The sequence below is a fragment of the Aotus nancymaae genome, unplaced genomic scaffold, assembly GCF_030222135.1.
Source record: "Aotus nancymaae isolate 86718 unplaced genomic scaffold, 86718_ANA_hifiasm-v0.15.2.pri h1tg000004l, whole genome shotgun sequence".
NCBI lineage: Eukaryota > Metazoa > Chordata > Mammalia > Primates > Aotidae > Aotus > Aotus nancymaae.
In genome coordinates, this window is record NW_026988415.1 from 33,053,933 (window position 1) to 33,078,696 (window position 24,764).

At 33.8% G+C, this 24,764-nt stretch overlaps 1 protein-coding gene and 1 non-coding gene across 3 annotated transcripts in view; both read left to right on the forward strand.

Moving 5' to 3' along the window:
* Nucleotides 1-21,230, forward strand: part of LRCH2 (leucine rich repeats and calponin homology domain containing 2) — a 111,502-nt gene extending 90,272 nt beyond the window's left edge. The window contains exons 15-21 of one of the 2 annotated variants that reach the window (XM_012451783.3): nt 4,941-4,985; nt 8,239-8,289; nt 10,909-10,966; nt 11,725-11,837; nt 12,019-12,156; nt 12,312-12,389; nt 18,515-21,230. In XM_012451783.3, the coding sequence (XP_012307206.1) occupies nt 4,941-4,985; nt 8,239-8,289; nt 10,909-10,966; nt 11,725-11,837; nt 12,019-12,156; nt 12,312-12,389; nt 18,515-18,634 (603 nt within the window). In that variant the 3' untranslated portion in view covers nt 18,635-21,230. The remainder of the gene's footprint in view (nt 1-4,940; nt 4,986-8,238; nt 8,290-10,908; nt 10,967-11,724; nt 11,838-12,018; nt 12,157-12,311; nt 12,390-18,514) is intronic. The other variant, XM_012451784.3, reaches the window with a different exon arrangement.
* On the forward strand, nt 8,672-8,800 carry LOC135269385 (small nucleolar RNA SNORA35). The gene has a single exon (XR_010337674.1). It is a non-coding gene; the product is annotated as a small nucleolar RNA SNORA35 (small nucleolar RNA).
* Nucleotides 21,231-24,764: the final 3,534 nt, after the last annotated feature.

Below are 24,764 nucleotides of genomic sequence, written 5' to 3' on the forward strand. Positions count from 1 at the left end.
TTGTTGAAGATTTTTGTATCCATATTTATCAGACATTTTGGCCTATAGTTTTCTATTTTGGATGTGTCTTTGTCTGGTTTTAGTATTGGGTAATACTGGCCTTGTAGAATCAGTTTGGCAGTATTCCCTCCTCTTCAAATTTTTTGGAATACTTTAAGTAGGATTGGTATTAGTTTTTCTTAAGTTTTTGGTAGAATTCAGCAGTGAAGCCATCAAGTTCCACGCTTTTCTTTACTGGGAGACTGTTTATTACATATTTAATCTCATTGCTTGTTATTGGTCTCTTCAGGTTTTGGATTTCTTCATGATCCAATCTTGCTAGGTTTTATGTGTCTAGGAATTTGTCCTTCTCCTCTAAGTTTTCCAATTTATTGGCACATAGTTGCTCATAGTAGCCAGTAGTGACCCTTCGAATTTCTACAGTATCAGTTGTAATGTCTCCTTTTCTATCTCTGATTTTATTTATTTGTCTCTTCTCCCTTTTTTTTACTTAATCTGACTAAAGGTTTGTCAATTTTGTTTATGATCTCAATAAACCATATTTTTGTTTCATTGATCTTTCATATTTTGTTTTGTTCATTTCAAATTTATTTCTGCTCTGATCTTTATTATTTCTTTTGTTTTTGTTTGTTTGAGTCAGAGTCTCACTCTTTCTCTCAGGCCAAAGTGCAGTAGTGTCGTGCCTTACTGCAGCCTTGACTTCCCAGGGTCAAGTCATCCTTACACCTCTCAGCCTCCCGAGTAGCTGGGACTACAGGCACCACCACACCCAGCTAATTTTTGTATTTTTTGTAGAGATGGAGTTTTGCCATGTTGCCCAGGTTGGTCTTGAGCTCCTTGGCTCAAGTGATCTGCCCACCTCACTCTCCCAAAGTGTTGGGATTACAGGTGTGAGCCATGACACCTGGCTGTTTCTTTTCTTTTACTAACTTTGGGTTTGGTTTGCTCTTCTTTTTCTGGTTCTCTAAGATGAATCATTATGTTATTTATTTGAGGTTTTTCTTCTTTTTTTGATGTAGGCATTTATAGCTACAAATTTTCCTCTTAATAATGGTTTTGCTGTATCCCATAGGTTTTGGTATGTTGTATTTCTATTATCATTTGTTTTAAGAAATTTTTCAATTTCCTTCTTAATTTCTTCATTGACCCACTGGTCATTCAGGGCATATTGTTTAATTTCTATTTGTTTGTGTAGTTTTCAAAATTCTTTTTGTAGCCCCATCTACTTGAGGTGGGTGGAGGTAAGAGGATCGTTAGAGCCCAGGAGGTCAAGGCTGCAGTGAGCTGAGATCATACCACTGTACTCTAGCTGGGGTGACAAAGTGAGACCATGTTTCAAAAAAAAAAAAGCTCTACTTCTAGTTCTCCTGCTGTTTCCACCTCATCTACAGTTACTTCCTCCACTGATGTCTTGAGCCCCTCAAAATCATCCATGAAGATTACAATGAATTTCTTACAAACTCTTGTTAATGTTGATATTTTGACCTCCTCCCATAAATCACAGATGTTCTTAATGGTGTCTAGAATGATGAATCATTTGCAGAGGTTTTCAGTTTACTTTGCTGAGGCCCATCAGAAGAATCACTATCTATGGCCACAATAGCTTTATATGTTATTACTTAAATAGTAAGACTTGAAAGTTGGTATTACTCCTTGATCCATGGACTGCACAATGGATGTTATGCATGAAAACAGCATTGATCTCTTTGAACATCTTCATCAGAACTCTTGGTTGACCAGACTCATTGTAAATGAGTAGTAACATTTTGAAAGGAGTCTTTTTCTGAGCTTGATAGTGGGCTTAACACATTCAGTAAACCATGCTGTAAACAGATGTGCTGTCATCCAGGCTTTGTGGTTCTATTTATAAAGCACAGGAAGAATAGATTTAGCATAATTCTTAAGGGCCTTAGGATTTTTGGAATGGTTAAATGAACATTGGCTTCAGTTTAGAGTCAGCAGCTGCATGAGCCCCTAACAAGAGTCAGCCTGTTCTTTGAAGCTTTGAAGCTTTGAATCAGGCATTGACTTCTCCCTATACAACAGTCCTAGATATCATATTCTTCCAATAGAAGGCTGTTTCGTCTACATAGATTTGTTGTTTACTGTAGGCACCTTCATCAATTGTCTTAGCTAGCTAGATCTTCTGTATAACTTGCTTCAGCTTCTACATCAGCACTTGCTACTTCACCTTGCACTTTTATGTTACGCTTCTTTCCTTCAATCTCATGAACCAACCTCTGCAGCTTCCAACTTTTCTTCTGAAGCTTCGTCACCTTGACTTCATAGGATTGAAGAGAGTTAGGGCCTTGCTCTAGACTAGGCTTTGTCTTAAGGGAATGCTGTGGCTGGTTTGCTCTTCTATCCAGACCGCTTGAACTTTGTCCATATCAGCAATAAGGCTGTTTCACTTTCTTATTTTTGTTATGTTCACTGGAATGAGTAGCACTTTTAATTTTCTTCAACAATTGTCTGCATTCACAGCTTAGTTAATTGGAACAAGAGGCCTAGCTTCACCCTATCTCTGCTTTCTACGTGTCTTCCTCACTAACCTTAATCATTTCAAGGTTTTTATTTAAAGTGAAAGACATATTCTTCCTTTCACTTGAACACTTAGAGGCCATTGTGGGATTATTAATTGGCCTAATTACCATATTGTTGTGTGTCAGGGAATAGGAGATAGGGAACAACTGGTTAGTGGACCAGTCAGAACACACACAACATGTATTGATTAAGTTTGCTTTCTTTAATGGCTGTTGTTTGAGTCACCCCTTAAAAATTACAATAGTAACATCAAATATCACTGATCACAGATCAGCATAACAGAAATGATAATAATGAAAAAGTTTGAAATATTGTGAAAATTTCAAAAATTTGACAGACATGAAGTGAGCATGTGTTATTGGAAAAATTGTACCAATAGACTTGCTTGATACAGGGTTGCCACAAACCTTTTCTGCAGATTTTGAAACTTTGTATTTGCACATTTAAAAAATTGTGTATCCCAATAAATAAAATCACTGGAGCAAAGAAATTGATACTCTGATTAAACTGAATTTTATAGCTTTCCAGAGACCTTGGGCTAGCTTGGTTTTGCTCTAGCTTTCACTGTCATTCCACCCTGCTTCACCAACATTCAAATTCTTTTCCTTATCTACCAGCCAGCCAGGCAGATGGGAGAGGCAGGAGCGGTCTTCATTTTCAGTAGCTCTTGATTCTTTGATGTGAGAGGAGCAGTACAATTTAAACTTGATCCAACCTCTTTGTTTCTTACAAAGTTAATCAGCCAAAAGAAGTAAAATAAGAAGTCAACGCTTATGCAGTGTACAGTTCATTTTCATTATGTATACCTCATTATGATTCGCCTGCTTGCTTCTCCTGTTTGGTCATTTCTTTGGAAGTGGATTTTTTTCTTGTGTTTTTGTCTTCTTCAATTTTGACTTACCAGATTTCTCAATCCCAGCCATATCGGGTTTGTTGGATGTGGTTGCAAAGGAAGTGGAGTAAGGCTTTTGAGAGAGCAGAATCTGGTCTGCTCAGTGACCACCATCAGGTGTCCACAAACCCTCAGTTTGTAAAAAGAAAAATATTGTATCTGTGAAGTGCAGTAAAGCAAAACTCAGTAAGATGAGATGTACCTGTACTTTCCTTCACATGATTGTTATAACTATTGAATTATTTAATAATAAAAGTGCTTAGAATTACACTTGCCACAGAGGAACCACTTAATAAATATTAGCATATTCGCTCAAATATCACTGTTTCATTGACATATAGATTAAAACCAAAAATAAGTGACTTTAGTGATTGTCTTGCCTGATAAATAGGATTTTTTCACACATGCCAATTTCATTCATTGGCTTTCTGGCACACTGGGTTGAAGGCATTTTGAGGTTCTGTGTGAGATCACCTGGAAAGAGCATGCTGCTAAATTAGTGATAGTTGTCATAGGAGAGACAGAGGAGGAACAATATGTCTTGTATTTGTTATCCCTAATACAGCTCACCCCCCAGTTTGTGGTTATCAGGTCAGTTATCTATTTTTTCAAGGGTTATGGAAGATAATGCTGCATATGTAAAGAGGACCATTAAATAGAACCTTGAATGCCAGGCAACGAAGTTTGGACATAATCCGAAAGTTAGTAGGTTTTTCAACAGCACAGCCATGAGTTGTAAATGGAAGGTTAATCTGCCACTGATTTGTAGGATCATTTGCAGTGAAGAGGAATCAGAAGTAATAATTCCAGTGATTGTCATATTGCATTTTCTTGATCCTAAAAAGTATTTTTTCACATATAAACATAGTTCTTATGTAGTAGGGTTGTTAAGAAGATTAAATGGGTAAATACATGTAAAGACATTTAAGTCAGTGCCTGGCATATAGCAAGGACTAATACAAGCGTTAACTTTCATCATTATTATAATTATTAAACAATCAATAGGTACATTTAATGTAGTGTTTTTTAACCTGAAAGCAGTAGATTTCTTAATAATAGATGACATCTTAGAATGGTGAGATTATAGACCAGGTGTAAGATAACGGGGGCCTGGAAAAGGGTGGTAGTTGTGTGAATTCCGAAGAGGTAAGTCTGAGAGAGATTATAAAAAGAGTTCACTTGATGACATATTGGATATACTGAATTAAGGAAAAGGAAAATTCTAAGACAACTCTCAGATTGCACACCTTAATGAATGGGAAATAGTTTGGCTTAGGAAAGAAATGTTACTTGATCTGTGTAAAGTACTTATAACAATGCCTTGCACATGGAGAGCACTATATGTGTTACTTATTAGTGGTATTTTTACACTTGTTATATACTTAAATTTGATATCAGGTAATTTAATAAAGCTAACTAAAACATGAAAGAACCTCGTACATAATTTACTAGAGAATTTATATGTTCAAAGGAAAATAAATTACGTGTTTTAAATTTTTTTCAGTATAAATCAATGAGGAAGAGTTCAAGTGGCAATGAAAATGATGAGGTGAGAAAAGAGGTTAATATTAATAGTTATTTGAAATGCTTAATTATCATATGAAGTTGGCTCAGTGAGGATAAAATGCAATCCATTTTTCAGTTTGTTATTGTTTTAATGCATGGGTTTTTTCCAACAATAAAAACATCTGTGTATCATCATACAATTATTAATTTAATCATTTAATTTCCATATGTCCTTTAGAATGGAATTACTAATAATTCAGCATTAGAATTTTATCATTATTCATCTTAGACCTGTAATCCATGAGTGTAAGTGTGTTGTCTTTCACATCTTTTATCTTTGTAAATCAATCTGGTTGTCAATTGAGATTCTTTTTTAGGAACTTTGTTTAGGAACTCCTTCCATAAATTCTGCATACTATTTTAAAATTCAAAATTAGACTTTTACAGTTTGTGCATTACCATAAACCTTTCTACTGCACCAATGCAAACTATGCAGCAACGTATCGTTGTTGAAAAGATATATTCTCATCACCATAAATACTTAAATTTCGTGTATTTTTGGTTGGAGAGATTGAAACTTAATTTGATGTTGGGTACTTAGCAGGGCTTCTGAAAATGTCTTTAGTTTTAGGATATAGAATCACACAGGGAAAAATAATGAACAGAGCCAGATGATTGGTCTGCCCCCAGCTCAGATGCTGATTTCTCTCAATGGACTCTCCAGTAGTATTTACTGGGATTAATAAAAGTCAGTTATGGCTATAGCTGGTCATATTTTCACTGTTAGTATTTAAGATCAAGCCTGAATTACATGTATTATATGGGTATGTTTGGTAATATTTACCTGTGCATGAACACAATCAGTTCTTGTACCCCCACCCCAGCTTTCCATTGCACCAGCTCCACAAGATCCCAGCTTACCCTTTAAATATTATTCCCAGAGAATGGCCCACTGTGTGGTCTCTAGCATGTCTTCACCAGCTGTCAAGGCTTGAGTGAATAACACCTGTGTACCTGCTGAAGCCTCTCAGATTTGTCTCTAGTCCAGACCTCTCCCCTGAGTTTCAAGCCGTTGCAATCTTTTATCTGTCTTTTCTGTCTGCTTAAAATTTCTGCTGGATAGATCTCTTAAACGTACTAGGACTAAATATGTTCAAAACTGAGTTTAAAAAGTTTTTGCTTCTAAACCACTTTTGCACTAATATCCAACAGTTTGTGCAGTGGCTTTCAACTTTGGCTGTACACTAAAATTACCAGGTGAACTTTAGAGAACACTGTCGCCTGGGTCACACTCCCTGGGTATTATAATTTAATTGGCATGTGGTATGATGTGGTATGGACTGAGCAATGAAGTTTTTAATGTTTCCGATGTGAGTTTAATGTCCAGCCAAGGTTGAGAACTACTGAGTTAATGGTATCACCTTCCATCATCCAGCTGTAGCAGGGGCTGGCAAATTATGACCCAGAGGCTAAATTTGGCCTACTGTATGTGATTGTAAGTAAAATTTTATCAGAAAACAGTCATACTCATTTGCCTATGGCTACTTTTGCATTACAGTGGCAGACTTTGAGTATAGGTAGTCCTCCTTTATTCTCCATTTCACTTTCCAAGGTTTTAGTTACCTGTGGTCTACCACAGTCCAAAATTAGGTGAGCACAGTACAATAAGACACTTAGAGAGAAACCACATTTACATAGCTTTTATTGTAGTACATTGTTATAATTGTTCTATTTTATTATTAATTATTGATGTTGATATCATACCTGACTTATAAATTAAACTTTATCATAGGTACGTATGTATAGGAAAAATCATAGCACATATATTATATAGGGTTTGGTACTATCTGCTGTTTCAGGCATTCACTGAGATTCTTGGAACATGTTCCTCATGGATTAGGGGGAACTACTGTAGTTGTCACAAAGCCTAAAATATTTGCCATCTGCCTTTGACAGAAAACATTTCATTTTCCCTATCTCCTCATACCCACTTTTCTCTTGCCTGCTTCACAATATCTAATCAGTAGCCAAGACTTACTGTTGGTTTATTTATTTGTACTAAAATATTCTGCATCCATTCCCTTTTTATTTCTACTGTTTCTGCTCTGGCAGAGGCCCTTATCCATTTCTTGCCTGTACTACTGCAATAGCTTCCTTGCCCTTCTTCCTTTCCCTAGTCCATTCTCACTGTAGCCAGAGTGGTCATTTCAAAGAACACAGATACAATCAGGCCATTCCCTTGCTTAGAAACCTTTAATTTCTCCTCCCAACTCAGAAGAGAAATTCTAGATCCTCCTTTATCAAGCCTCTGCTTGCCATATCAACCTTATTTCAAAACTTGCTCTTCTTTCACCTTACCCTCCAGCAATACAAAACTGCTCAGGTTTTCTGCAGTCATCTTTACATTTATTGCTTCCATGCTTTGGTTCTTCTCCTCTCATCTTGTTGTTCCCTTCTTTCTTTTTCTGGTAAACACTCAGTTTTTTTACTGAATTTATACTTTCTCAGGAAACTTGTCTTTCTCCACCATCTTCATCATTCCCCCAAGTGCCCCTTATCTGTGCCTCATAATATGCCATACATAGTTCTGTATTATACTGAGAGTGTTGTATTACCTGTATATGTGAATCTATTTCTCTCCTTGACTGAAAAGTCCTTGAATGGGTGATATTTTACTAAATTTCAATACTCTCAGTGTCTAGCATAGTGTCTGACATATAGTAGGTAGCCAATAATCATTTGTTGAATGAATGAATAAATGTTCTATGTGGAATGCATATTCAAAGTTAAATGTCAAAATTTTCATATTTGGTTGGCAGTAGAATAGTCATTTAAAAATCATGGACCATTTAATGTTTTATTAAATTCTTTGTAATTATCAATAAGTCTATATTAGATACATGTAAATTTTCAGATGAAAGTTATTTGGGGTAATGGAGATTTTGCATGCCTTCATTTACATGTCTCAGATTTGTAACACATCACTGCTATTATATTTAGATAATATTTTTCAAACTTTAAAGTACTGTATTTCAAACCACTTAAGGGTCTCATTGAAATGTAGATTCTGATTAGTTAGGTCTTGGGTGAGGCCTGAGATTCTGCATTCCTAAACTCCCAGAGGATCCCTATGCTGTTGGTTCACAGACCACATGTAGAGTGTCAGTGTGCTGGATGGTATATTCCAGATTCTTCCTTTACTATTTGATCGAAACAATTTTTATTTTCCTTTTATATGTTTAAATCATCATTTGTATTGTAATTTCATCTTTCATCTTTTTATTTTTATGTTTTAGCAAGACAATGATTATGCTAACATGTCACCACAATCTCCAGTATCATCTGAGGTACAAGTTCTGTTTTTATATGTTCTTATGTGTTTTAAAAATGTTTTGTATGTTTTCTGTGTTTTACATAAGATTCTTCCTTGCCACTTCTCTCTAATCTCATTTTTTTTGCAATGTAATTTATTCACCCATATTTTAAAATTCATGGCAGATTAGTTTGTGCAAACCTTCTAGCCAGTAAAAAATTCTAAGAATGCCATCTTTTGTAAAAATATTGATAATAGCACTTGTTTACTTATGATTTTCTTATTGGGAAGTGTCTGTAGATCGCAGAAAAGAATTCACTTTATGAAAATCTGTGCTTTCTCATTCATCCCTATTTTAAAATAAATGATGGATTTTAAGAGCAACTTTCAGATTTTTTAATTTGAAAAAAGTACTTCAGCATTGTGCAATGGCCTTTGGTTTTTCTTGTAACCAGTTAGGTCTGAAAGCAATGCAAAAGAAATTTCCTTTTTCCACGAGAAACATCCCTGCAGTGGGTTGTTCCTATCGACAGGAGGTTACACATTTTTGGGAGAATGGGTATCAGAAAGTTAGAGTTTGTGACATTTCAATCAAATACTCTGGTGGTTTGAATGACTGGTTCTTCTAATTTATTTATTTATTTAAGTCCATTGCTTTATAACAAGAGATAAATTTTAAAAATTCTAAGTTCTGTCTCTTCTACTTCAGATTACCTTATTCTAAAGTATATTGGCATTAGTAAGTAAATGATTACACATTCATTTGATGAATTCAACACTTTACCAAAGTGTTGGATGGCCCAAATTCACTGTGTAACTTTGGTTACATAGATGGTATTAATATTTCAGTATATGTAGGTGGTGTTGCTTTTTTAATAGGCTAGGATTCTTACTCTGTTGTTTTGGGTGATCTGCATTACAAAACTTTTAAGTGGATTTGGACATTAATTTATAAACATGTTTCTAAATTATTTACATGACAGGTAAAATGGTAAACATACTTTTAGAAAGCAGTTTAAATTAGGATATCTTAAAATTAGTCTTTGTCATATGCTTTCATAATTCCTTTCTTGTACTTTAAGTTACAAGTGTAAGCATATAAGTGACTACTACTTGTCTGCTTGATTTATGATTTTATGATCTGTGCTCACAGGGAAGACTGTTCATACCAAATTTCTCAAATAACTTACATTGCTATACATATATATATATATATTTATTTATTTATTTATTTATTTTTTTTCTTTTTTCTTGTTGAGACATGATCTCATGCTGTTTCACAGGCTGGAGTGTAGTGGCATGATCTCAGGTCACTACAACCTCCACCTCCCACATTCAAGTGATTCTTGTGCCTCAGCCTCCCGAGTAGCTGGGACTACAGACACATGCCACCACGCCTGGCTAATTTTTGTATTTTTAGTAGAGACAGGGTTTCACCATGTTGATCAGACTGGTCTTGAACTCCTGGCCTCAAGTGATCCACCTGCCTCGGCCTCCCAAAATGTTGAGATTACAGGTGTGAGTTTTATATTTTTTATTTCATTTGGATAAGTGAAATTTTCATCTAGGAATTTATAACAATTTAACCAAAATAGTGAAGACAAACTGGGAGGCTTGTAGGTTTGGATAGGGTGGTGAGTATGTATGTGTTTTGGTGATTCAACTGACATTTAACTTGAACTGCATATCACATGTTAATCAACAGAAGATTTAAATAATCTACAGAATTCTGATTGCATCAGTTTCATGTGTGATTGGAAAATAGTAAAGCCAATTAGTGTAATGCTTTACTATTAACAAAGTGCTTGCCTGTAATTTGAACCTAAAAGCAGCCCCATAAAATAGGTATGATCCTCGTCATTTTACAGCTGAAAAGATGGATAACTTTCCCAACGATCTTGGTTAATAAATGGCAAAGAAATGACTGAAGCTGAGCTATACTCACTTCACAGACTTGTTGCACAGATTAAATAAGGTCCTGCTAAGATTACATTATTTTGTCACTTTTCTCAGTAGTTTCATTTAGTTATCTCATTTAATCTTCACTGTAATCTCATTTGAAAGATGAAGAAACAATCACAGAAATTGTATATTGTGCTCAAAACAAAGCCTAAGCTTTAAACTCCAACTTCAGATTTATCTAGTGTACTACAGATCTTTCCACAGCAAACCACTGTGTGTGAAACATTGGAAACAATATTCATTCAAATATTTATCATCTATCATTCTGCAGTCCCCATACAAATATATTTGGCTTTAGATTATCTACTGTTAGGTGTTAAGTCCATACTAGATACTGAGTAAATACTAAATTCACTTATCTTTTCATAAAAGCTTACTTCATTTTTTGGGAAACTTCAATCTGGTTCTTTCAAAAAGTATGATCTATTTTATGCACTTCACTAATGATTTTCATTTTCTTTCTACTATGAGAGGAAAGTATTTAAAGCCTATATAGTTAACTCAACTAGCAAATATTAATTACCTCTTGAAAGTCAAATGTATCAACTTGAATTGAAATGCAAGTTACTTTTCACTTATCATAGGAAAAATAAGTATTTCCCCAAATTGAAATGAATATGAATAAGCACCTTGATTATTTTGAAAGAAAAGAGGTCTTATTATTTATTTTTAATGTTTTAATTTTTTTTAGGAATATGACAGAACTGATGGTTTTTCACACAGTCCCTTTGGCTTGAAGCCTAGATCAGGTAAATATATATTCTGTAAATAAAATTTATTAGTTATATTTGAAACTAATTTCCCAGCTTAAATGAGATTGATTCCATAGTTTTAAGTACACATAGATTCTTTCCCCTCTCTTAAAAGCAATTTTCTCTTAACCTTATTTGTCTTTCCAATTCCCATTCCCATTTCTTTCTTCCTCTTTACCTTCAAGCTCCTGAAACCTCAGCTTTTTGCCTTAGATATACTGCAGTCTTATTTCTACTCTACTGTGACTGCTATTAGAATGACCACTCTGCCAGCAGACCAAACACTGTTTGAAATTATAGCACTCCATTATATTGTGGTTTTTATAAAGGGATCTTTTCGCATTTGGCAAGCCCAAAAGAAAATGGATCCATGTTACTTGGCAAGGTATTGAATTATAGTTTTTATTCCTGAATAACTGTATTGACCTTCAAGAATAATTTTCTTTTTTAAAGGATAGAAGGCTGACATATGTTCAGTAATCATTTTTAACCTGGGTCATAAGTTTCTAATAATGTATGTTTGAATAAGAACATGTATAGGTGGTAGAAATCATTACACTTATCTTCCCTGTTGCTTTCAATTATGCAGATAAGTAGAGCTCAAATATATTTTCTAAAAATATTTGGAATGTATTAGTGAGTAATAATGTTTTATGTAATTTTGTATTGATTCTTTTTATCATGCCTCTTTCCTCATCAGTAGTTGCTCTTTCCCATTAACTTTGTAACAAGTTAGGAAATTTCTATTTTTATAGCTTTTAGCCGCTCATCTCGCCAAGAATATGGGGCAGCAGATCCGGGATTTACAATGAGAAGAAAGATGGAACATTTACGGGAAGAGCGAGAGCAAATACGACAACTTCGCAATGTAAGTCAGATTGATCTGTCTGATATGCTTTATGGAAATGGGTTTAACTTGCAAAATTAATAAGGCATATGGATTTTATTTTCACTACTCCTTAAAATGTTTGGGTTATACAACAATCAGTAGTATAAATGTAACATGTATATTTAGATAGAATATCTGATTTACACCTATTTCTCTATAGAATCTTGAATCCAGGTTAAAAGTAATTTTGCCTGATGACATTGGAGCTGCACTGATGGATGGGGTTGTTCTTTGCCATTTAGCCAATCATATAAGGCCACGTTCTGTTGCTAGTATTCATGTGCCATCACCAGCAGTGGTAAGTTTTGTTTACAGTTTGTTAGTTCTCTAAAGGAATATATAGCTTCTTAAAATTGTCTTTTAATAATATACCTCATTGAACTTAGTTTTCAGTTTTGATTAAGTTCTATAGAAAAATGCCTAAAGGTACATGTTTTCCCTCTTACTTTACAGCCCAAACTGAGCATGGCAAAATGTCGAAGAAATGTAGAAAATTTCCTTGATGCTTGTAAAAAGTTGGGTGTCTCACAGGTAATTGTTGTTTATCTAACAAAGTAGTCACTTAAATATGAATTTATTACATGCAAACTGGGGTTCTTCTTAGAGCAATGAACAATGCTTTCTGAACATGAAAATGAATGCCTTCTCTTGGTACCTTCTCCTAAGCTCCAGCTTTAACTGTAGCAGTTATCTAATTAATGTTTTTAAGCTGCCTTTAAAGTAACTTACAAAATAGCTACAAATATGGAAAATCATGCACATCACTGACCACATATAACTCAGTGGCCATATTTAGAACTTGGTTGTGATGTCATTGCTACTATCTTTTTTTCTTTTCTTTTTTTTTTTTGCTAGAGAACATTTGGACTCCTTTGTAAGTCATTGGATAGACTCTGATTGGAAGATTTGCATTCAGTGTGAACAGCCTTTTAAACTTCATTTAAAATGCAAAATTGGAAATTATAGCAGCATATTATGATAATATCTGTATTCGACAAGCTTTGAAAATTTTAGGAATTGGCTTACGTTTCATGTAATAACTACAATACTATACAATTATTAAAGCAGTATTGTAAATATATAAGGAACATGTATAATCACAATACTGCTTCTTTGTAAAGCGTTATAAACCTAACCTCAACATGAATGACTATGGAGAGAAATGACATTGTTATCAGAGCACAATTAAGTTGTGCTTGTTAAGCTGTCTTTTGAACAGTGTCTTAATAATCTCGTCTACAGATCCCACTTTATCCTCTTTCCTCAAGTAAGTAAATATAATTTAATGTGTAAAGAATTAGTGAATTACTGTGTAATTTGGAAATTACATAATGTTCTCTAATTACCTCTTCTCTATACTTGATGTGATGTTTTAAAATTTTAATTCTTAAAAATGTTTGTTATTTCTTTTTTCTACTTTCAATCTTTCAGTGGGGAAATAGCAAACTTAGCAACATTTTTTCCGGCTATTATATTATATAAATTTTCCTGTTTTGCCATTTTTTCTTTTTTAAAATTAAAGAAACTATTTTTTTAGAGACGGAGTCTCACTGTGTTACCCAGGCTGGACTGGAACTCCTGAGCTCTAGCAATCCTCCCACTTCCACTTCATGAATAACTGGGATTACAAGCATTCACCACCTCACTAATGTTATGCCACTTTTGTTTTAAGGGTTTTATTTTTAGCCTCAGTGTTTTTCTCTGAGCTCAGAAATGGTAATATATAATCATTTTTAACTGAATTTTCTGTTTTAGGATGTTTTCTAATTTTTAACATACAATATAGTGCATATAAGTAAAGTGTACAATTTGATCGGTTTTGACATATGCATACACCGTGAAATCATCACCACAGTCAAAATAATGAACATATCTACTGCTGCCAAAAGTTTCCTCATGAGTCTTTGTAATCCTTCCTTCTCTGGCAACCACTAATCTGTTTCCTGTCATTGCAGATTAGTTTGCACTTTCTAGAGTTTTATATAATTGGAATGATGCAATATCTATGATATTTTTCTATGTTCTTTCACTCAGCATAATTAAGACTCATCAGTGTTGTTGCATATGTAAATAGACCATTGCTGTTTATTTCTAGCTAGTATTTAATTGTATGGATATACCACACTTTGTTGATCCCTTGACCTGCTGATGGCCATTTGGGTTGTTTCCAGTTTTAGGGCCTATTACCAATAAAGCTGCTATGAACATTTGTATACAAGTCTTTGTATGGATTTATGCATTCTTTAATTTTTGGTAAATACCTAAAGTGGAATAACTGGAACATATGGTAGGTGCATGCTTAACATTTTAAAGAAAATACAAAACTCTTCCAAAGTGGTTGTACCATTTTACATTCCTGTCAGCAGTATGTGAGAGTTCCAGTCGCTCCACATCCTCACTAACATTCAGTATGATCAGCATTTAAAAATCTTAGTCATTGTGATACATATGTACCAACTGGCCAATGCAGTCTTAATTTGCATTTTCCTAAAGACTAATGACGCTGATCATCTTTTTGAGGGCTTATTTGCCTCTGTATATCTTCTTTTTTGAAGTACATATTCTAATCTATTGTCTATTTTGTATTTGGTTATTTATTTTCCTATGATTGTGTTTCAGATTTCTTTATAAATTATGGATGAAGTCCTTTACCAGATCTGTGATTTACAAATATTGCATCCAAATCTTTGGTTTGTCTTTTCATTGTCCTTAGAGTGTCTTTCAAAGAGCAGGAGCTTCAAAGTTTTTGAAGTACAATTTATTTTTTAAAATGGGTTGTGCTTTTTTTGTCAAAGCTAGGAAATCTTTATATAACCTAAGGCCACAAAGATTTTCTCCTATGTTTACTTCTATAAGTTTTATTATCTTAGGTTTTATGTTCATGTCTATGATCAATTTTGAGTTAGTTTTTGTATATGGTAAAATGTATGGATTGAAGTTCTCTTTTTTTAAGCCTGGGATTGGGCATATACATTGATTTTTTTAAGAAAATATTTTTATTGATATATAATTAAAATGCCATAGCATTTGCTGATTTAAAGTGTACAATTAAATGGTTTTTAGTATAATCACAGAATTCGGCAACAGTCACAACAATCTGTTTAGAATACTTTTGTCACCCCAGAAACAAAGACCTTACCCATTTGCAGTCCCTCCCCTGTTCTCTCTATGGATTTGCCTATTCTGGACGTTACATATAATAAAATCATACAATATGGGATCTTTAGTGGCTGGCTTCTTTGACTTAGTATAATTTTTCCAAGGTTCATCCATGTTGTAGCCTAAATCAGGGCTTCATTTATTTTTATGGCTGAATAGTGTTCCGTTTTAAATACATACCACATGTTATTTATCCATTCATCACTTGATAGACATTTGGGTTGTTTCCACTCATTGTTTCTTATGAATAATGTTGCTGTAAACATCTGTGAATAAGTTTTTCTTTGAACACCTGTTTTCAATTCTCTTAGTATATAACTAGCAGTGAAATTGTTAGGTTATATGGTAAGTCTATGTTTATAATATTTTTTAAGAAACTGCCAAAATATGTTGCAAAGTGGCTACAGTATTTTTATAGTTCCACCAGCAATATATGAGCGTTCTAATTTCTTCACATCATCACCAACAATGGTTACTCTCTACCTTTTTTGGTTCTAGCTATTTTAGTGGGTGTGTGGTGTGATCTTATTGCAGTTTTGATTTGCATTTCCCTAATAGTTAATGAGGTTGAGCATATTTTCATGTGCTTATTGATTTGTATATATTCTTTGGTATAATGTCTATTCAAACACTGTCTCCATTTGTGAATTGGATTATTTATCTGTTTTATTGAGTTGTAGTTCTTTAGGTATTCTAGATACAAGTTGCCTATGAGATATATGATTTGCAAATATTTTCTCCCATTCTGTGGGTTGTCTTTTGACTTTCTTGATCATATCATTTACAGCACAAAAGTTATTAATTTGATGAAGTCTAGTTTATCTCATTTTTTCTTCTGCTGCTTATGATTTTGATATCATATCTAAGAAAACATTGTGAAATTCAAGGTCACAAAGATTTTCACCTGTGTTTTCTTCTAAAAGTTTTATAAGTTTTAGGGCTTACGTTTTTGTCTGTGATTCATTTTGAGATCAGTTTTGTGCATGGTATGAGGTAGGGATCCAAATTCATTCTTTCACATGTGGATATCCAGTTGTCCCAGCACCATTTGTTGGTAAGACTCTTCTTTTCCCCATTGAATTGTCTGTCTTAGTTCCTTTGTCAAAAATCAGTTGACCATAAATTCTTTGTTTCTGGACTCTCAGTTTTTTACCACCAAATTCCTTATTCCAGTATCACACTGTCTTGCTTACTGTACCTTTGTGATACATTTTGAAATCAGGAAGTGTGAGTCTTCCAGTTTTGTTCTGTATCAAGTTTGTTTTGGCTATACTGGGTCCCTTGCATTTCCATATCAATTTTAGGATTGATTAGCTTGTCAATTTATGCAAAAAAGCCAGTTGGGATTTTGCTAGGGATACTGAATCTGTAAAATGATTTGGGATGTATTGTCATCTTCACGATATTTATTCCTGTGATCCATTAACATGAGACATCTTTCAATTTATTTACATCTTCTAAATTTTATTCCAACAGTGTTTCGTAATTTTCAGTGTATGAGTTTTTCATTAGTTTTGTTAAATGCTTAGTATTTTATTCTCTTTGGTACTATTGTAAATATAATTTTTTCCTTAATTCCACTGTCAAGTTTTTATTGCTACTTTCTAGAAATAGAAGTGATTTTCTTTTATTGATCTTGTATTCTGCAGCCTTGCAGAATTCATTTATTAGTTCTTTTTTTTTTTTTTTTTTTTTTTTTTTTTAATTTGAGACAGAGTCTTACTCTGTTGCCAGGCTGGAGTGCAGTGGCATGATCTCAGCTCACTGCAACCTCCAACTCCCTGGTTCAAGCTATTCTCCTTCCTCAGCCTCCCAAGTAGCTGGGATTACAGGCACGTGCCACCACACCCAGGTAATTTTTGTATTTTTAGTAGAGATGGGGTTTCACCATATTGGCCAGTATGGTCTCGATCTCCTGACCTCATGATCTGCCCGCCATGGCCTCCCAAAGTGCTAGGATTACAGGTGTGAGCTACTGTGCCCCGCGCATTTATTAGTTCTAGTAGTTTTTTTGTGTGTGTTTTTGTATGCCTTAGGAGTTTCTCTCTACAGAATCATGTCATTATTCTTTCAAAGAATTCATCCATTTCATCTAACTTGTCAAACTATTGTTATGAAGTTGTTTATGATGTCTCCTTATTATCATTTTCATATTTGTGGAATATCTTGTGGTGTCACTTCCCTTATTTATGACCTTGATAATTTGTGTATTCTCTCTTTTTTTCCTGATTAGCCTAGCTTGAGGTTTGTGAATTTTAAAAAATCTAAATGTAACTTTTGGTTTCATTGATTTTTCTGTCTATCGTTTTCTGTTTTTTTTTTACTTTATTGTTTTCCTCTCTCATTCTCATGATTTGCATCTTTCTTTTGCCATTGGTTTAATTTGCTCTTCTTTTTTTAGTTTTTAGGGTGGAAGCTGAAGTCATTGATTTGAATCTTTTCTTCTTTTCTAGTATACACTTCAGTGGTTATTTGAATAAATAGACAAAATATTAAGAGGGAAACAAATGTAGCAGTGAAGATGGAGATGAGGCAATAGTTCAGAGAACTCTTTATGGGATACCATCAGTAGTACTTGGAGAATGGGTTATGGGAGTAAGGAAGAAAGAGGAAGACTTATAATTCACAGGTTGTCAATGGAGATTGAATAGTGTATTACTGACTAAGACATGGAACACAAAAGGGCAAGTTAATTTGGTAAAGTAGTTCTGTTGTGGACACATTGATTTTAATATGTCTGTTGGATGTCCATTTGGCTGTGTCCAGTTGATATTTTTATTTGGAGCCCAATAGAAAGATCTTGGGAGGAAAAAAAGTCTTGGAAGTCATCAGTATGGAAGGGGTAGTTAAAACTAGAAATAGATGAGAATACCAAAGGAGAAGATATAGTGTAAAAAGAGAAGAGAGTGAAGACAGACCCTTGGAAACATTTAGGATGTTTGAAGAAGATTAGTGAGGGCTAATTAATGAAAGCTACTGCACAATTGCTGTCAGAAAAGTGGAAGTAGAAAGAATGATGTTACAGAAGACAAGAGAGGGTTAAGGTTTCCAGAAAGGCATTAATCAAAGGCATAATATGACTGAGCAGTCAACTAGACGTGCAACATTTGGCATTTAAGATGGCATTGGTGATTTTTACTAAAATAGTTTTAGTAAGCATATGCTTTAGGGTTAGATGTAAGATAGTAGTGGTTGAGTAGTGAATGGGAAATGCAAAAGTGGTGAGCAACTCTTTTATTAACATTTTCTTTGTAGAGAAAGAGGTACAAGTGTAGAATGACAGCATTTCAAACAAGGCCAACTTCTATAATCTTTTTTTTAGCATAAATTAGGAATTTTAAAACATTTTAGATTACAATATGTATAAGAGAAAACGTAGAATTATGTATTTTTCTTGATGTTTTACAAAAATCATGTTTTTAAAATTCACTTCTGACTTAATTTTACTTTACTTCTAAAAAATGAATGTTCAAATATCTTTTTTTTTTTTTCTCCAGGAAAGACTTTGTTTGCCTCATCATATTTTGGAAGAAAGAGGACTTGTGAAAGTTGGCGTCACAGTTCAGGCGCTCCTTGAATTACCAACAACCAAGGCATCTCAGCTTTCTTTGGCTTGATATAACATTTTAAAATCATAAGTGTATAGTTTCATTTATTTGAAGTGATTTCAAATATTTCAAATTCATGAATAAGAATATTCAGTCAAAAATAGTTTGCCTTAGGTCACGCCTTAGGATTTTGAAAAAAATTACATTGAAACATTAAACCTTGAATTGCCCAAACTTCTTTTGGAGGAAAACTGGATTAATTTAATAAGAGCATTTGAGAAACTCAAATTCTCTTTTTACTAAGTCAGTTGATAACCTTGATTATTTTTCAGAAAGCAGACTGATACTAAATTTAAAATGTAGTTTCAATTTAATAATCACATTAGGTTTAATTTTTTTACATCATAGCATAGTAGTAAGCATCTGGATAAAGGTAATTGTTTTTTAGCAATTTAGAGCAATTCTATATTTGAGTTATTTAATACACTTCTAATTCTAGTTTATACACAATTTCTTCAATCTTTGGTCTTAGTTTTCTAGAAAAAAAGGTGTAGAAAAAACAATTCTGGCTTTACATTAAATTCTTTTAGTATTATAGGTTGGTGCCAAAATATTTTCAGTTGTACTGTAGATTGTTTACATGTGAAGTGCCTGTGTAATTGATGACTCTTATATAGTCTTAAGCATTTTTACAATTTTTAAATGTGTTAATAGAGTCAATGGAACTTTAAAATATTTTAGTAGATTTTGTAAGGTCAGTAATATGTGAGGATTTAAATGAGCCTCACATTGTGACATTTGTGTTTTTTAGTTAGTCCATTGCAATTTCTCTTAAATTGGTGATTTCATGTTGTCAAAAATACCAATGTTAATATGATTAATTTATGCTATTTAATTTTGTGAAACTTAATCATCTTTTAAAATGTATTATTTGAAGAGTATGTTATTTCTGTATTGAAAATGTTACACAAAACGGTAAGGTTTTTGAGAAAAAGTGAAGTACTCATTATCAAGGACATTTTTATAAAACTGCCAAAGTTTTGGTTTATATCTTGCTTTTCAGCAGCATTATATCAGTGATGTCTAGCTATATTCAGAGAGCAGCAGTTGAGGAATATGTTTTTACTCAAAATCTGGCCATTTGTGAATCCTGTAAACTTTGTGATCTTCAATTACATTGATGTTGAATTAAACACAGATCATTCTATAAATATTTTCATGAGATACTATGTTACACAAAGTCCTTGTTTAACTTAGAGATGGGTAAATTTACATTGGTGGTATTGCAGGAATCTTTCAAAACCATTACTGTAATGAATAACTGAGTTTCCTATAGAAGAACTTTAATAATTACTTTTATAGTAACCAAGCAAGCATCATATCTCAAGTATGTGATCATTTGCACTTGTTACCTCTTAATGTGGATGCAACTTATTAAAAATGTTGGCCTGAGTATTTCAAAGTGTATATATAAAAGGTAAAAACTAGTGTGCCAAATAGTATAGGAACAACTGTACTTTTTTTGATCAGTTGGCCTGAAGCCATAAAATTAAATTTTGGCTTTAGAATACAGATGTGTTTTTTACATTCCCCAAGGGTCAAATTGGAGCTTTTAAAGAATTAAAGCTTCTCTGACCATATGGTTTAATAATTAAATTATTAGTAATTTATTATTTTAAATATTTGAGCTGATTAGTTGTTAATTTTTCAGGTGGATTAAAAAAACTTCACTGACATAATCTCCCTGGTGCAAACTTGGGTAATATATGTAAGAAATGGCAAATAAATACCTTAGTTAATGACTTTTTATGTAAAAATTTGACAGCATTACAAATTAAGTGACCATTAAAAACACAGGAATCATTCATACTGCTTTCATAGGTGTTAATGATAGTCTCTGATTAACCAGTCTAGTGTTAATTATTTTACAAGTGTTGTCCTGTTTCATATCTTTGAAGTAGTAGTGAAATTGTAGGCCATTTTCTTATTGCTTTTCACTTACTTGTCAGTTAATTGTTCCTTTGAAAAGAAAATACAGCAGAACCTCACTGTAGCATTCTTTACTGCAAAGCAAAATTCCATTTAAGATGGACTTAACTGAGGTCCACATCATGGCAGTTCATGTACCCTTGTGCCAAATGGCAACACCACCTCTAAAGCAGTTTCACAGCATAGTTCCCTGCAACATTATACCAAGGCTCTGATGTATTTCTTTTAGTAGTTTCTAAGTGTAAAATTTATCCTAAATGTTTTTATGGTTATTATCTATTTCATCAGTTATTGAGTTAAGATGCTTTTCATTACTTGAATGGGATTTGTGATTTAATGACAATTGAATAATCAAAAATATTTTATTAGGCCCCCAAAATTTAATAGATAGTTATTTCTGTTAAATTTTATTACTGTATGGCACAAGAAAGAAGTGACACTGGGTATGTTAGAAATGAAATAAGGAGGAAAAAGGCATTACCATTTGTTTAATAATTATCTTTACAGAATGCTAGTTTAATGACTTTTTTAACTGAATTTTTTTAATACTTCAGAAATGTTTGTATTGGTCACAGATCTATCATAATTCATTTTCTGATGCATTTAAAAATAAATGGAACACTTAAATGTATATTACCGATGCAAACTGTGGATAAAGTTGAAAGAAAAAATTTAAGTCCGGAATTTCTTTTCTCCCTCTCTACCTCCTCTCTTAGCATCACGACATTCATTTGTTGTCAGCATTTGATAGATTGTGTCTGTGTTCCCTAGTGTAGAAAAATAGCCAGACTTTGAGAGAATATTCAAAGTAAGTGGTTTAAAGGTTCAGATTCACTTTATATTGTGAAAGGAAAATAAAGGGGCCCCAAAGTCACTAAGCTAAAGGAAAAGGTCAAGCTGGGAACCTCTTAGGGGAAACATGCCTCCCATTCTATTTGAAGTCACTCCTCTGCTCACTGAGATGAATGCTTATCTCATTGTCTCCTTTGGAGAGGCTAATCAGAAACTCAAAAGAATGCAACCATTTTTCTCTTATCTACCTATGACCTGGAAGCCCCCTCCCACGCTTCCACTTTTCCCACCTTTCCAAACTGAACTAATGCTTGTCTTACATATGTTGATTGATGTCACATGTCTCTCTAAAATGTATAAAACCAAGCTATGCTCAGACCAAGTTGGACACATGTCGTCAGGACTGCCTGAGGCTATGTCACAGGCACCATCCTCAACCTTGGCAAAATAAACTTTCTAAATTAACTAGGACCTGTCTCATATATTTGGAGTTCACATTTGGTAATCATGAAGGGATTTTGAGTTGGAGGTACCTCTGACCTTTGACAAATCTCTTAATGATGCTTGGTACCAATATGAGCTAACTGTATGGCTCAAATCAACAGGACAATTTGCTGAGGTCTGGGAGCACCTCCTCCAGAGAATCCCTGATCTCCCCAAATCTGGTCAAAATCTAAAGTTTATTTTGCTGTATGATTCCCTTTTTTGGAGTTTTACTTGCCTCCAACAGGGAAGGCAAGATTTCCTGTTTCCATGACAATGGAAGGCAGGTAATTCCTTTATGGAGTCTGAGCTCGCTCCCAACAGGGAAGATGGGTTTGAGTTTTTTCCTGCTTTTAGGATGGTAGAGAGCAGTCTTCATCCTGAGACCCATCCCTAGGTAAGTAACTGAAATGGGGTTTTGATTTGGCTAAAGTTAACAACAAGCTGGTTTTAATTTCTCCTTCCTATTAGAGTGCTCAGTGATCATATTGTTGAGTTTTTTTGTTGTTGTTATTTGTTCTGGTCTTTCTCCCATTAGATTTGACTACCTGATTTGCTCAAATCCGAGTGAGAATTCCAAATTATGGGTAAGAAGACCTCTCTAATTTATCTAAATTCCTCACAGCTGCAAAAGAAGAAAAAACAAAAACAAAACAAACTGCACTTGGTTTCTGTGTTTGCTTCCTGACTTGAAAAAACAAATGTTCTTTCATTTACTTTCTTCCACCCCATACCTCCCTGCTTTGCTATTTGCAGTTCCAAAAAAACAAAAAAATCTAGAGAAGGCTTCTAATGACTTGAACTCCTTTAAAAAAAATTCAGAAGAAAGGCCTCACTCACTCCTTTTGGGGTGTTCTGTTTTCTTTGCAGAGTTTCAAGAGTCATGGGCAGATTCTTCTTAGTTCTAAAGCTCTGTATTCCTGTATTGCATGACCTGTCTGCTTTGGCTTTGGGAGTACCAGAGATGACCTTATACTCTGAGAGGATTTGACCTTGGTGTGTGTAATGGTGGATGAGAGCTACAAAATTAGGGGTGGCTGAGCACAGTGTACAGGAAGTGGTCTTGGCTGTTGTTTCCCTTTTCCTAGGAAGTTGTTGTTTAAGGATCCTAATTCTAGTTTGGAGGTGCATTCTAAAGGGTCTTCTCTATTACTTTTTCTCTCAATATTAATCTTGATTCAGCTTGTCTTTGTATATTTGTGTGATGAACTGAACTGCTTTTTCACAGGTAAATGAGAGACTGAGTTTTTTCAGCTCCAAAGAGATTTGCAGCAGCCCTACAGGGAAATCCCTAGCAAAAAATTAATTTTAAAAAAGGGTTATCTGGGAAATGCATGTAAGGGCTGATAATCCAGCATTTCGAGTCTTCTCAGAGGTAACAGACCTCAGGAAAGAGAAACTGAGACACATAAGAGGGTGGAAATGGCTCCATAGTGACACACTGTGGAGTCCTGCCCACAAGCAGCACACGTTGATCCACCACACAAAAACCTTAGACCACAGCTCAGTTCTTCCTTTTAAGAAAAAAAAGTGGGAAACCAATAATCTAAGAATTAGGAGAAAAGGAAAATGATCCCCTTTCAAGCACTCTGTAGGTTTTATGGCACCTGTACTTCCCAGAGTTTATGTAAAATTGCAGTAATACAATCTTTGTGCACATTTGCATTAAGGAAAAAGAGCCCTAAGGTCGACCTGCAAACTATAGCTGCCTGCTTTAAATCTACTGTTATTTTTCTACTAAGATAAAAGCTACTGTTTGGATCTAACAATCTTGTTTTTTCTTTTTAGTTTTTGTTTTTTCTTTTGCGAGCCAATGAATTTGTATTTATCTCATGGCTAAAGTCCTGAAATAAAAGCTGTAGGATCTCTCTCTCTCTCTCTCTCTCTCTCTGTGTGTGTAAAAGGCTTTTATAATTTCTATAATTTTATGTTTAACTGGCAATTAAATCCATGTTAATTTCTTTCTAGCACACCAGACTTTTTCTCTTTTTCTCTCCATACCTTATGATGTAGATTTTGCTATTTGATTTTTGCTTTAGTTGTTTCCTTTAATATGAATATTTAAGGCTATTTAGCTGATGACTGCCTAGGGTAATGAAATAGCTTATCAAGAATTTGAAAATCTAAGATAGGAAAAAATGTCTTTATGAATCTGTAAGATGTACTTCTATCACCATGCCTATACATCTTTGTATTTATGTGTTGTGTACACTATGTTTCACTACTGAAAATATATAAAAGAGCTCTTATTAATTGGCCTAAGAAAATAAAAGTGCTCAAATCAAATACCTTATCATGAATAAAAAGAAAACACTAGTCAAATGATGTTTTCAAGTTTACATAACTTCAGTAAAATCATTAATAAATAAGCTAGCTTTAAAATCATTGGTAAAGTAATATTTGAAATGTCTTAAGAATTGCCAGTATACATTTTTGTTTGCATTTATTAATCAAGCAGTTTTATACTTATCCCTGCCAAATACTATAAGGTGTCAAAATTTGTCATGGGAGTTACAAAATTATAAACCTAACCCAAAACAGAATGATCTTTCCTTGTGTAATTTTTAATAAATAAGACATTGATATTGGTTTACTGAAAATAGCTATAGCTTGAATTTAGTAGGATTACCGTAACTTCTAATCTTGTGGTTTCAGGCAATCTAGTCAACAGGGAGTAAGATTTGTTTTTGGAAAGGACTGTTACCATTTTTGTTTCAAAGCTAATCTATAAACTAAGTTCCTCCCAAAGTTAGTTTGGCCTATGCCCAGGAGTGAACAAGGACAGGTTGGAGGTTAGAAGCAAAATGGAGTCAGGTCAGATATTTTTCAGTGTCTCAGTTATAATTTTGCAATGGCAGTTCCATAACTTTAAATGATTGCTATTACAATTTTCATAAATAATCTAGGTAAAATGATTAAAATAATTAGGTAAATG